At 43.0% G+C, this 13,808-nt stretch overlaps 1 protein-coding gene across 2 annotated transcripts in view; it reads left to right on the top strand.

The window, feature by feature from the left end:
* Positions 1 to 13,407, top strand: part of IL20RA (interleukin 20 receptor subunit alpha) — a 34,889-nt gene extending 21,482 nt beyond the window's left edge. The window contains exons 2-7 of one of the 2 annotated variants that reach the window (XM_087865518.1): positions 79 to 214; positions 6,121 to 6,302; positions 7,329 to 7,504; positions 8,080 to 8,224; positions 11,287 to 11,426; positions 12,535 to 13,407. In XM_087865518.1, coding sequence (XP_087721644.1) covers positions 79 to 214; positions 6,121 to 6,302; positions 7,329 to 7,504; positions 8,080 to 8,224; positions 11,287 to 11,426; positions 12,535 to 13,326 — 1,571 coding nt within the window. In that variant the 3' untranslated portion in view covers positions 13,327 to 13,407. The remainder of the gene's footprint in view (positions 1 to 78; positions 215 to 6,120; positions 6,303 to 7,328; positions 7,505 to 8,079; positions 8,225 to 11,286; positions 11,427 to 12,534) is intronic. The other variant, XM_087865519.1, reaches the window with a different exon arrangement.
* Positions 13,408 to 13,808: the final 401 nt, after the last annotated feature.

Here is a 13,808-nt window from a genome sequence, read left to right as displayed (position 1 = left end):
CTGAACACTGTCTACCACACGGGTTATGTTTTCCTTTTTCTCCGTTAAGACCTTGATTCTTCTCTACTCCTTTTTCAGTTCTCTGCATCTCTGGTGGTTTACCCCAGCCTACGAATATCACCTTCTTATCCATAAACATGAGGAATATTCTCCAGTGGAGTCCACCAGAGGGCCTACAAGGAGCTGAAGTTACTTATACTGTGCAGTATTTCATGTAAGTTGGTCCTTTTGCCTGATTTATAAGCACAAGACTCAGACACCTAGTAACTGTGCAAAGACAAACCATCTATTGTACTAAGTGGGGAAAATAAAAGTTTTAGATATTCCTTGCTAAATTTTCTTGGAATGTTCTGTCAGATCAAATTAGAAAACTGTTTCTTGGTGAAGACAGACGCATTGGGTGCTGAGGTGAGGGAAAGTTACTTAAGTGGGGGAAAAGCTGTTGGTCAAAATGTTATTCTGCGGCTGAGAAAACAAGGAAATCCATCATCTCTGAAATATCTAAACTTAATTGGAATTACAGACATTTTTAAGTGAAACTGAGTGCAGAATTCTGTACCACTAGTTCTTCCTATTAAAGATAGTGGCGAATGGACATTTTCACATTCCACCTGTCCCTCAAAACTCATTGCAAGCAAGAAAGAACGCAAAACATATAGATGGTGCCCATGTTCGAGGAAACAGAGGAAATGGCCAAACCCCAAGCCACAAGCTATGCAGCGTCCAAGCCAAATACCATGAAATCTGAAGGAAAACAATTGCACAATCTGAAAGCAAATCTATACCTTCTTAAACTCCAACGGTAGAAAATAATTTCACAAGAATAAATGTCACAGGATTAAGAGGCTTACCTAACAACCTAAAAATGTGCAATCTAAGGATTTCTGCCACCAGAAATGGAGGAAATGTCCCCATGAGCCCCAGTTTGGTGCCACAGAATGTCAGAGAAGGAGGAGCTGAAAGAGAAATCATGTTCAAGTGACACATTCACTGTAGAGGCCCAGTCATCCCGGTGGGGTGGGTGCAGGAGGGAGGGGAAGTGATGATGGCTGGGACTAGGGGGACCATGACCTTGCTGATGTGTCTTATGGCACATCAGCCTCCTGCAGTTCCCAAATGTGTGGGTGGGCAGGCTCTCCAGCAAAGGGAATAATATGATTTGGAGAGCAGATGTGTGACATACCCTCACTCCTATACCCATTTGCCTAATATTCAATAAATAGCTGGCCCTGTTCAAAAAGTAATAGTCCCATAGAATCTGGAATAGCACCTCTCCATTATTACTGGAAGGAAGAAAGACAAACATACACACACATGCAAGTGAAAAGTTCCTGAAAAACTTTCTCATGGAAATAGGAGAAAAATTCAGACAGATAATTGTTAATAGTTTGAGTCCATACACAACATGATCTCTAATGGTAAATTGGAAAGAAGGAAGGAAGGAAGGAAGGAAGGAAGGAAGGAAGGAAGGAAGGAAGGAAGGAAAAAGAAGGAAGGGAAGGAAGGGAGAAAGGGAGGGAGGAAGGAAGGGGAGAAAGCAAGCAAGCAGTCAAAGAAAAGATTCCAAGACAAGGGGAAAAATTTTTAAGCAAGTGGGCAGAGCTAAGGGAAGAGATGGAAAACAAAAATGTTACGTAGAGGTGAATACCCTATGGCTCACTGATAGTAATTGAACAAGTGATAACGACGGTCTGGACTTGCGCATCATAAGCACATGCTCGGTCTAGGAAAATGTAATAAAAACAAGAGGAAGACCTATCCTGGTGAGGTTATTGAACTTTAAGAAGTACTTTATGACTGTCATAGCAAGAACAGGGCTCAAGGGGGGCAGGGGGAGGGGGATGATTTCTGTCTGGCAACACTCAACCGAAGACAGCAGTACATCCTCTGAGGGAAGAATAGGTGTGATCTAGGATTCTTATCAAGTTCAACAGATGTATTTTCAAGCGAGTGAGATGTCCAGATAGCACTCCCCTGAGACCTTCCTGAGGGGGAGAAAACCACTAACTAAAGATGATATCCAGCTGACAGAGGTAAAGATGATTCTGAATGAAGAACTTAGTCCTGACAAGATCATTTGTCACTGTGAAAAGACTGGTACATGCATTGAGACCATCTGAATGAAGAACTGAGACTAAACAGTGATGGAAATGTGGTTATCGAACTTTCTTGTAAATGTTTGAAAACTAAACAATAATATAACAAATTAGAAGGTGGGGAAGATCTATAACTGTACTGAGTGTCATAGCAAGAAGCCATTAAATGTGGTCTAAAATGAAAATATTTCATCATCTTGATAACTAAACTCTCAATATTTTTTATAAACCATCTTCTTACTTTAAAAGATCTTTCAAGAACTAGTATCTCTTGTGGTGATGAAACACTTGAACTACAGCAATTCCTTTAATTTCACTTCAATTTCTTTTTCTATTAAAGTTCAATTCAGGGAGTGGTGGGGTGGTTCAGTCAGTTAGAAGTCTGACTCTTGATTTTGGCTCAGGTCATGATCTCAGGGTGCTGAGATTGAGCCTGGGGTTGGGTTCCAAGCTCAGCGTGGAGTCTGCTTGGGACTCTGTCTCTCTCCACTCACACTCTCTAAATAAATCAATAAATAAACAAATAAATAAATATAAAATCTTAAAGTTCAAATCAGACTAAATTTGCAACTTTGATTAAACCATACGTATGGTATAATCTAGTTATTCTCTGTGTACGCAGCCATCTAATCATTCTTGTGTGAATAGAGAAGCATAATAACACAACCAGAATCATGTATGCCAGGGGCGCCTGGGTGGCACAGCGGTTAGGCGTCTGCCTTCGGCTCAGGGCGTGATCCCGGCGTTGTGGGATCGAGCCCCACATCAGGCTCCTCCGCTGTGAGCCTGCTTCTTACTCTCCCACTCCCCCTGCTTGTGTTCCCTCTCTTGCTGGCTGTCTCTATCTCTGTTGAATAAATAAATAAAATCTTAAAAAAAAAAAAGAATCATGTATGCCAGATGTTTCAGGCTAATAGATTTTAGAGTGATTTGTTTCTCTGTTGATTACACAATTCTGATTGATTGAGTTTAAAAAAAAAAGCACCCTATTAACAACAACAAAAAGAACAAAGTCATTTTTCTCTATGAAAAAATATTCTGACCACCGAAGGCAGTGAAAAACTTCAGTGGCTATTCACAATGACCTCATTTATCTAGAACCTCATTTTCATTTTCGAGGAGTTTCTCTGAAGCTGGTGTTTTAGGAAAGATGACATCACTCTGCAAAGAGAAATGGCTCTTGAGTATGCCCTGGCCTCCTTTTCCATTAAGTGAATCAAAGAGCTTGCCCTGTTCTTTACATGAATATTTGATTCTGAAAAGGATAACAAAAAAATAGTCATCACTGCTCTGTGAGAGCAATCATTTAGATGGTACAGCTTTCCAAAATGAATAAAGAAACCTGCCATGTCGGAGGTCTTACATGCTTTTGCATGTCCAAGATGGACAGAAATACAGAGCAGTGTATGTCACCGACAGGGCTCCAAGCTCAGCTCCAAGGTCAGACAGTCCTTGGTTTGCAGCCAGGCTGTGAACCTAGCCAGGTAACCTTGGGCAACTTACATATGATGCTTTTACACTTTGGAGTGAAGTTTGTTTCCAAGTAAAAGATGAAATGTTAACAAAAGTTTAAATTCTACCTGCCAAGAGAATTGAATGCAGAGAATATATAGTGCAGTACTGAGGGCACAAGCTTTGGCACAAGCTTTGAAAAGTGGTTCAAAATCCGGTAAAGAAAGGGATAAAGAAAGGGGGGGTAATCAGAAGGGGGAATGAAGCTTGAGAGACTATGGACTATGAGAAACAAACTGAGGGCTTCAGAGGGGAGGAGGGTGGGGGAATGGGATAGGCTGGTGATGGGTAGTAAGGAGGGCACGTATTGCATGGTGCGCTGGGTGTTATACGCAACTAATGAATCATCGAACTTTACATCAGAAACCAGGGATGTACTGTATGGTGACTAACATAATATAATAAAAAAACAGTAAAAAAAAATCCAGTAAAGAGTATTTTCTCCTCCATCGGCCTCTGTCATGGGAAGCTGCCCCGCCCTTGGCAGGAGTGAGGAAGGTGGAGGAGAAGAGATCAAATGGATGATGGCAGTATTTTCCAAACCATAAGTCAAGCCCTGTTGATGGACCATGACATCAATTTTGAGGGCCATAGCTAGCATTATTTTTAATGCAAAGGACTGGAATGGTGTGAAGTGGATTGGAATGGAAAATAACTGAATTCATGGCATGTACTGAAGTTTAAATAGTATCTTATGATACCTTTGTTTTAGTATCTTAAATACATGTGTGTTTCTTTGAGCTGGGTCACAATGTAAAATGGATTTCTTCTCATGGCTCACAGACAGAAAAATGTTTGAAAGCCTTTAGGCAATGGTGACTGCTTCATGGAGAAGTTGGTCAACAAGATCTTAACTGTATTTCTTATGTCTTCTGGCAGGTATGATACTTATGAAACAGGAGACATTAGCTTTCAGAAATCTGTTTCCATATTCTGAAAAAAGAACATACCCTTAAGCTTTGACAACACTTGATAAAGTCCACATTTCCTCATTCCCAAGACATATTCTTGCCTTTGACTTATGGATGCCTGTTTCTCCTACTGCTCTCTAGCTGCTATTTCTTTTTGTTTAACATATTTATTTTTAAAGTGCACTCCACAGTGGGCCCAATGCAATGCTCAAACTCACAACCCTGAGATCAAGACCTGAGCTGAGACCAAAATTGGACACTCAATTGACTGAGCCCCCCAGGTGCCCCTTTAGCTGCTATTTCTAACCGTACTTTGTATCCAACCTTTCAATCTTGATAATCCTGGAATTTTACCCTAGGCTTTGCTTTGGCTTCATGATGATTTCATTCACACTTATGCCTTCAATGAACAGTTTTGTGCCCTTGATTTCAAAATCACTGCCTCCCACTCACCCCTCTCTCCTGAGCCCCAGTGCCTACGGGCAACCAGATCTGGATATCTTTCACATACCTGAGGTTCAACATGTGAAAGACTGAACTTGTTATCTTTCCTTCCTCCGACCCCTCCTCCCCATTTGCCAAACCTATTCCTCAGTATTCCTTATCTTGGGAAACATGACCACTGTCCCAGACAGAAAAAGATATCGTCCTGAACACCTTCTTCTCCCTCATCTCTTATCTACACTCATTACCAAGACCTGTCTCTCCTAGTATTTCTTCCTTTTGTCCTGTCATTTGTTCCACTGCCACCATCCTTGTCCAAGCCACCGACATCTTCCAGCTAGAGCACCAAAGGATCCCTTCAAGTGCTCCCCAGGCTGCCATTCCTACCCCACTGCATTCTCCATGCTACACCAGTTAGCTTTCTAAAACCCCAACACGCCTGCTTTAATCCCTTCCTAGCATCCCATGCAACTCTGTCTCTCTCACTGGCTCAGTCTGTGGCACTTCAACTCTCTGTACCTCAGTCTCTCCGCCTGAAAAGTGTTAAAAATATTTCCCCCTCCCTGCCTGCTATGGGTGTTGTGCCTTTAATAAAGGAAAGGGGAAATCAATATCAGCAATGTAGTCACTATCATCACCATCACTATAATTACTGTGGCATGCACTCCAACCTAGCGAATTTTCTCTAGAGCCTTCATAGCAAGTAGATTTTTAAATTTTATGAGAATGTCAAAGTAATTTTTCTTCCAAGAAAAAAACGACTAATATTTCTTAAAATAACCCATCAAATTGACCTTCATAGGCATAGTGGACTAAAATCTTACAAAGATGATTACTAGAAGAATTGATCATATAATATCTAAAATTTTTACTGTAGCCCAAGAATAATAGAAAAATGCATGCTTTAAAAATGTACTATCCACATTATAATTCACAGAAAAGAGAGGTGATTGCAGAAACTCTGACTCATGCTCCTGAGAGGTAATGAAAAAAATTGCCAGCAGCAAATATGGATTTTTTTAATCTCAATGACAGGCACTCTTGTTGCTCTGAAGTGAAGGTCTGAACTTCCATTGAGTTTTGTATAATGACTGTTTTTTTTTTTCCTATTGGAAAGCACAGAGGGCACCTCACTATTAATTCAGTTTCTTTCTCAGCAGATATGGGCAAAAGAAGTGGCTGAATAAATCCGAATGCAGAAATATCAATAGGACCTGCTGTGATCTCTCTCTGGAAACTTCTGATTACGAACATCAATATTATGCTAAAGTTAAGGCCATTTGGGAAAGGAATTGCTCCAAATGGGCAGAAACTGGACGATTCTATCCATTCTTAGAAAGTAAGTAACACAATTGTCTGTAAATATGGATAGTGTCAAGGTCTTCTGGCCGTCGAGTATACCGCCTCGGCCTCACAGACAGCCTTCCTGAGAGGCCAGGGCTCTGGGGGCTCTGCTCTGCACTCTGTCCCTCAGCTGCTGGAGGGACCAGCCCACGGTGCTCCACCTCGCTGGATCTCAGCATCTCATCTTTATAATGAGAGGTTTTGCTCATTGGCAAACTAAGTTTCTTCTTGTTCTGAACTTGGTGGTGCGACGATGTATTTCTAGATGTGACTCAGAAATCCGGTAACATCTTCCTGATGTTTGCTCTTTAGTATTTTCCTCTCCTGTTCTGTGGCTGATTCAGCCATAGAGGACCCACTCGGAGCTGCCATAATGAAGTTTACAAGTGTTTCTCCCGTCCTGGAACAAGAGCCTCTCCACTGGTGCCCTTCTAGATCAGACATCACCAAACTATGTCCTTAGACCAAATGCAGCTCGGCCCCCTTTCCATTTTTCTACGGGCCAAGAGCTAAGAATGCTTTTTTACATTTATATAAATAAGAGTTGCAACAGACATCATATGGCCTGTAAAGCCTAAAATACTTCCTGTCTGGACCTTTATAGTAAAGGTTGTGAACCTCTGTTCTAGATCATTCTAATCACATCTTCAAAGTTATTTAACAGTGCTTCATTCCTCCATGGCTGATTTCCACCACAGATCAAATCATATTAATGTTATTTATCAGCAACTTTTCAAGTCACAGGAGTGTTGTAAACACTTTTAATTGTGTTTCCCATCTCTTTATCCATGGGATTAGGCACGAAGTCAATACAACCCTTGAATTTTCTGTGTTCATATTGTGTCAGGGAGTGTGAAATGATTGTTTCAAGATGTGGCATATCTAGCTAACCTTAGAGCAGTCTGAGTCATCTCAACTAAGAGGGGGGCTTTAGGGCTTTGATTCTAGTAGGATTATATTGTAGTTTTATCCACGGTGATTTCTACATCTGAACATAACTCCCTCTCCCCTCCCCTTTAAGCACAAATTGGCCCACCAAGGGTTGCATTGACTACAGATGAGAAATCCATTTCTATTGTTCTGACGGCTCCAGAGAAGTGGAAGAGAAATCCAGAAGACAGTTCTATTTCCATGCAACAGATATACTCTAATCTGAAGTATAATGTGTCCGTATATAATACTAAATCTAACAGAACGGTAAGCCTGGAACGGAAGGGGGGCCTATAATCCGTGTCACTTTCTGCAACTAATGCTGGAATAAGCAGCCCAGAGGCAGGGGAATCTGGGAAGATGGGATATTCGAAGGCATGCTAGACAAGATACAGTGGAAGCTGATATGTAGACATCTCAGCAACGTCCTTCGATTTCCCCTACAGAAACGCTCTGTCAGTGGGGTCTGATGCTGCTATTGGGTGTAGAATGATTGTCCTCCTCACTTTGATGGAGAGCTTGGACTTGCATAACACCTGTCAGTCATTCTCCAAAAGAGAAAAAAAATGTCCGCAAGGACACAGGGCAAGATTGAACAAGAAATCCATCCTTATGTTGTTATTTAGAATTGTTCCCAGAATGGTTTCATTACTGACCGTGCTGTGCTGAGCTAAAGGAAAAGGATATTTTAAAGCTATTCCTGAAAAAAAAAAAAAAAAAAAAAGCTTGTAGCGATAATGAAGGATTTCATGGTATCTCAGTGTTTTATTTCCTTCTAGAGCTGTCTGGGGTGGTGCTGGAATTCTTTGGCTCTAACTGCTGTTTGCCATCCCCTGCCCTAGTGGTCCCAGTATGTGACCAACCACACACTGGTGCTGAGCTGGCTGGAGCCAGACACTCTGTACTGCGTGCGCGTGGAGTCCTTCGTCCCAGGGCCTCCTCGCCTTGCTCAGCCTTCTGACAAGCAGTGTGTCCGTACTTTGAAAGGTAAGCTTTAAAAGTCTCAGCTGGTCTGAGGAAGGAACTCTGATGAAACTAGGAGAAGTGTGGCAGTTATAAACAAGGTTTTGATAAATCCATGTCTACCAGAAACAGGTTGAGGCAAAGGTAGATACAACCGTTACCAGAAATGCACTGAGCAGCCTGGGACTCTGCCCTTGAACTTGGCCAGGATCTGAGTATGTTTGCTTCCTCCCGGGGAAGCACATGTCCAGATATCTGCTGCCAACAGGCCTCTTCTGTGGGGAAAACACAGTTAAAAATTTTATACACATCTCTTTATTTTTTTTAATTGTAGTCCCTTTCGTGAAGAGAAGTTCTGTGGTCTTCAAGAACATCAAATGTTAGTGCTAGAAACAAAGCATTATCCTAAACACGCTTGAAGACAGCAGCCTTTGCTCACCCTCAGGAATAGAATTACAGGCTCTGCAAGTCGCATTCAGGTATCAGTCACTGGCTGCACGAACATCTGGGGTCAGCAAATCCACACTTACTCCCTCACTCCCATTGTTTCTCTCTCCTTCCGTTTGTCTTCTTCTCATGTTTCCTGAACTTGGCTAAAGATTCTCATTCCCGTTAGGAGACAGAGAGTTAGGACCTTGGCATTTGTTTCTTTGTGCTTCCTCAAGGGTCAGAGGACCTTGAACTCAAAACCCAAACACTGAAAATTAACCCTAAATTGACTTTCATCAAATGGCCCCTCATCCATTATTCTTCCATCTCCCGCTTCCAAACATGCTGGCCTAGGACAAATGTCACCACTTTTCCCCCAGCCCGTTTCCATCACCAGATGTGGGAGGACCATGGTGACAGGAACTCTGCTCCCCTCTTCCCTTGTGCTTACACAGCACAAGATGTAATGGCCCTAAGGAATCAAAAGGGGATTTTGTGATTTTGAAAGTGATAAGGTGTATTTTTGAATCTCTATCCTTTCATACCTTCCCCTAAAACAAAGAGTTCTCTGCCATATGTCAAATAAAAGTGAAATGAGAGGCAAGAAAGAGACAAAACAAAGCAGATTGAAGAAATAGTTTCTGTATTTGCTCTGTTTACTAACGGCTTGATCAGTGGCCAAGTGGTAGGAATGAATTTCCTGGAGATCATTTAAGCAGTTAGCAGATTTAAAGCAACTCAAGTAGGAATTCCTTTAAATACTTCCCGGTGAGGGACGCAGCCAACTTTCTCACTAGTTTAGGAAAGGTGACAGAATAAGGGTGTGTCCTTTCGGGTTGTGACCTTTTCCATGATATCCCAGCTGGACTAGGTCTTTTGGGACCCCCTTTGAAACATACTTCTGCTCTCCACAGTCCCCCATCCCTAAAACATAGTTACAGTTTATGAGGTTTATTGAGGCAAACATGTCCTGCTGCACACTGAGTGCCATCGGTCATTGTTGCCATGGCATGTTCTCATTAGGGCAGGTTCAGTCCAGAGACCGGAGATTGCGTTCAGAGGCCTAGGCTGAATCGTGGCCTCACGTAGGGAAGGTGATGCTCAGCCCCTGCACCATCTGCATTGTGCTGCTGCCACCTTTCCATGTGGAACCTGAGGACAGACATGCTCCTCAGGAGCTGTTCGGGCGGAAGAGCCTGCACTTCGATCCTTGTACCTGCACTTTTCCCACGGGCTCTTGTTGACATCCTTCATTGTCCATGACACTTCTGTTTCCACCCTTGCACTAGTCATCTACAGAGTAATTTTATTGCTTTTTCTCAGGCTTAGGCATCAAGAGTATCCAAACGACTGCACAGATGAAAGAGTTCCCATGACACGCTCGCTGGTCTCATCAGTATGTAAGGAATATGCTAGAACTTTCGTGATATGTGCTAAGCGCCTCTATTTTCTACTGCTGTATTAGTCAGGGTTCTCCAGAGAACAGAACCAACATATATATAGAGAGAGAGAGAGAAAGAGAGACAGAGACAGAGAGGTTTGTTTTAAGGAGATGGCTCATGTGACTGTGGAGGCTAGTGAGCTCAAAATCTGTTGGGCAGTCCAGCAGGCTGGATAGCCAAGGAAGAGTTGATGTTACAGTTCTAGCCCGAAGGTAATCAGCTGGTGGAATTCTCACTTTCTCGAGGTGGTCACCATTTGTTTCTACTAAAGCCTTCAACTGATTGAATGAGGTCACCCATATTACAGAGTCATCTAGTTTACTCAAGTCTATTCATTCAGATGCTAATCTCATCTAAAAATGCCTTCTCAGAAACATCTAGAATCATGTTTCACCCAACATCTGGGTACCATGGCCTAGCCAAATTGGTACAGATAATTAACTATCACAACTTCCAGTATCCTATAGGAGCCCAACAAATATAAATCAGTCCCAGTGAGACCTGTTCACAGCTGTATAATCTGATCAATGGAGGGTCAGCACTGCTTTCTTAAAAGCTGTTCACCAAGTCTTTTCATTCCTCTATGGACTTTTACTTGTCACGACCCTACAGCACAGAGGACCTGGAAGGGAGTCACTGCCATTCTCAGCACACCCCAGCTCAGACACCTCCCTACACACATCCCAAGCTCCAGACCTACCCAGAAAGTCTAGCCCACCCACTCCGGGACGGTTCTGTTAGTCACGTAGCAGGTGATGCCGTACGTTCGTGTCTTCTACTGAATATTTGGAAAAGCTTGAGTCAAATGAGTGTATGGAAAAGGGAGGGCAACTTCATAGGATGTTCAAGAGGGTTTTGTTGCTTTGTTTAAAGTGTATAAGTTGCTGGAATATTAGACACACTTAGCTTCACACATAAGAACCTGAATGAATCTCACAGCCAGACAGAAAATGTTGGAATATCTGCTGATTGACTTATTGATGCACCCACATTACAAGGTATGTGACAAGTCTGGATGAGTCTCGAAGACCAGCTCTTGTCAGAGAGTAAGAATTCTGAGACCCCATATCACTTTTCCTTCAAGCTTCTCAACTTACAAATGAAAAACTGAGCTCCTAATTGTCAGTGATCAGCCCAAAGCCGCCTGACATTGCCAGGGTTTTCCCGCCACACCGAACCACAACTCTCTATCTCTGTCCTTTTTTGTTTTGACAGACCAAGCATCAGCATTGAAGGTTAAAATCATCTTCTGGTATGTTTTGCCCATATCTGTTACCGTGTTTCTTTTTTCTGTGATGGGCTACTCCATGTACAGATATATCCATGTTGGCAAAGAGAAACACCCAGCAAATTTGGTGAGTGCTTAGTGTGGCAGGAATCATTATAAACCCTCCCTTACAGGCCAGAAAAGGAAGCTCTAGGACAGACACAGGTCCCTTTTACAGGCAACATGGACTTAAAGAGCGGATGAATTAGAAAACACTTCACGGGGGGCGCCTAGGTGGCGCAACGGTTAAGCGTCTGCCTTCGGCTCAGGGCGTGATCCCGGCGTTCTGGGATCGAGCCCCACATCGGGCTCCTCCCCTATGAGCCTGCTTCTTCCTCTCCCACTCCCCCTGCTTGTGTTCCCTCTCTCGCTGGCTATCTCTATCTCTGTCAAATAAATAAATAAAATCTTTAAAAAAAAAAAAAAGAAAAAAGAAAACACTTCACAGGGTGGACAGTGAGGACTCAAACATAAGTCATGACTGGCCATCTCATCAGACACCTTCCACACATCCCCACCACCATTTTAATCTCAAACCAGTTTTCCTGACTTGATTTAAAGTTTCTCTATCCACCATAAACAGGCAGATGGATTCCCCTTTCTGGCTTCATTACATTGGGATTAGAATGGTATATGGGGGAAGGGAACAAAACCATCCCGACTTCTGTGCCTCTTTCCCTCTTCACATCCCGTTTTCATTCCCATCCACATTTCATGTCCAGAGTATATCCCAACCAGGGCTGGGAGCCCGGGTAACCACTGCTAATTGACAAATACGTGCTCAACAATAATTAACAAAGCAATGTCCAAACTGGCTCACTTAGCCCTCGCCACTTCACACGTAGCAGAAATTCTGATTTTACAGAATTAAAAACTGAGGCTCCAGAAATTAAAAAACTGCCCTGAAGTCCCTGGGCCAGTTAGGGGAGGGGCAGTCTCACCCTGGTCCTTGGACGGCATACACACCCCCCAGGAACAATGTTCACTTCCATATGCCTCTGTGTGTGTGCGCCTTGGGTCTCTTGCCTCCATGCGAATGAGGCTTTCTGTTTATTCCAAGAATGACTGTCACTTCCATGAGTTGGTAAGAATAGGTCTTTAGAACTATGTGATGACAGTATAAGTTCTACTTAACAGCTGTTTTTCATGTCTCTTTCAAGTGAAAAGGTGAAAACCATTCTCTTCTCTCTTTATAGATTTTGATTTATGGAAATGAGTTTGACAAAAGATTCTTTGTACCTGCTGAAAAAATTGTGCTGAATTTCATCACCCTCAATATTTTGGAGGATCCTAACACTTCTCACAAGGATGTAAGCGTAAGGGGAAAAAGCAGCGAGGTATGGGACCTGAACGAGCCCCTCGAGAACCACGAGCCACCTCAGGAGGACATGGAGGTGAAACACGTAGGGTATGCTTTCCATTTGATGGACACTTTCTGTGACTCTGAGGAAAGCGCCAACGGTACATCCCTAACCCAGCAAGAGTCACTGGGCAGAACAACCCCCACAGACAAAGCTGTCATTGAATACGAATATGCTGTAAGAACTGCTGACATTTGTGCAGGGCCTGGAGATCAAGAGCTCAATCAGCAGGAGGACGTGTCCCTCCAAGGACAATTCCTTGAGCAACGGGCAGCTTTGGCAGACCTGGGCTCCCAAACACCACGGTATTCGTATGCCCCTCAGCTGCGAGACTTGGACCAGCTGCTGCAGGAGCACGTGGACACGGAAGAGGAGCCAGATGAAGAGGCATCGACCACACTGGTCGATTGGGACCCTCGGACTGGCAGGCTGTGCATACCGTCATTCTCTAGCTTTGAACATGACTCCGACGGATGTGAGCAGCCTGCGTACAAGGAGCTCACGGACGAGGGCCTCTTGTCTAGACTCTATGAGGACCAGGCTCCAGAGGAGCCATCGGAAGAAAATGAAGCCTATCTCATGAGATTTATGGAGGAATGGGGATTGTATGTGCAAATGCAGGACTAACACCTGAACTTCCCTTTCCACACACCTGCTGTTACAAGACACATGAGTGCAAACATAGGAGTGACCAAACAATAAAGGATGTGGGACGAAAGAAGTTGACTCAGATTTTCTGTGTCCGTGAGAATTACTTTTCTCTTCCCCATCCCCATAGCACTTGTCATTCTGCCTCATACGGGAGGTTGATTTATGCATGTGGGTCTGTAAAGATGATGGTGGGCACCTGGAATGCAGGGGCTGACCCACTGTTTTGTAGGCATTCAAAAAGGTTTGCCAAATTGGATGAAGAATTTACTCAGGGGAGCGTGTATGACCTCTTGGTTGATTATTTTCAAAGAAGCCTACTTCTGCATTTAAATTTTAGGCACTTACCAAGTGTATAGCAGTGTAAAAAAATAGTTCATGAAGACCATTCATTTTATAAATACTCCTTTTTTCAGAATTTGGTTTATTGTAGCGATGAGATACTTAAAACATACAAATAC

This window comes from Ursus americanus, chromosome 11 (assembly GCF_024610735.1).
Source record: "Ursus americanus isolate L20-20 chromosome 11, mUrsAme1.1.p, whole genome shotgun sequence".
Classification (NCBI taxonomy): domain Eukaryota; kingdom Metazoa; phylum Chordata; class Mammalia; order Carnivora; family Ursidae; genus Ursus; species Ursus americanus.
This window is presented reverse-complemented; position numbering and strand designations above follow the sequence as displayed.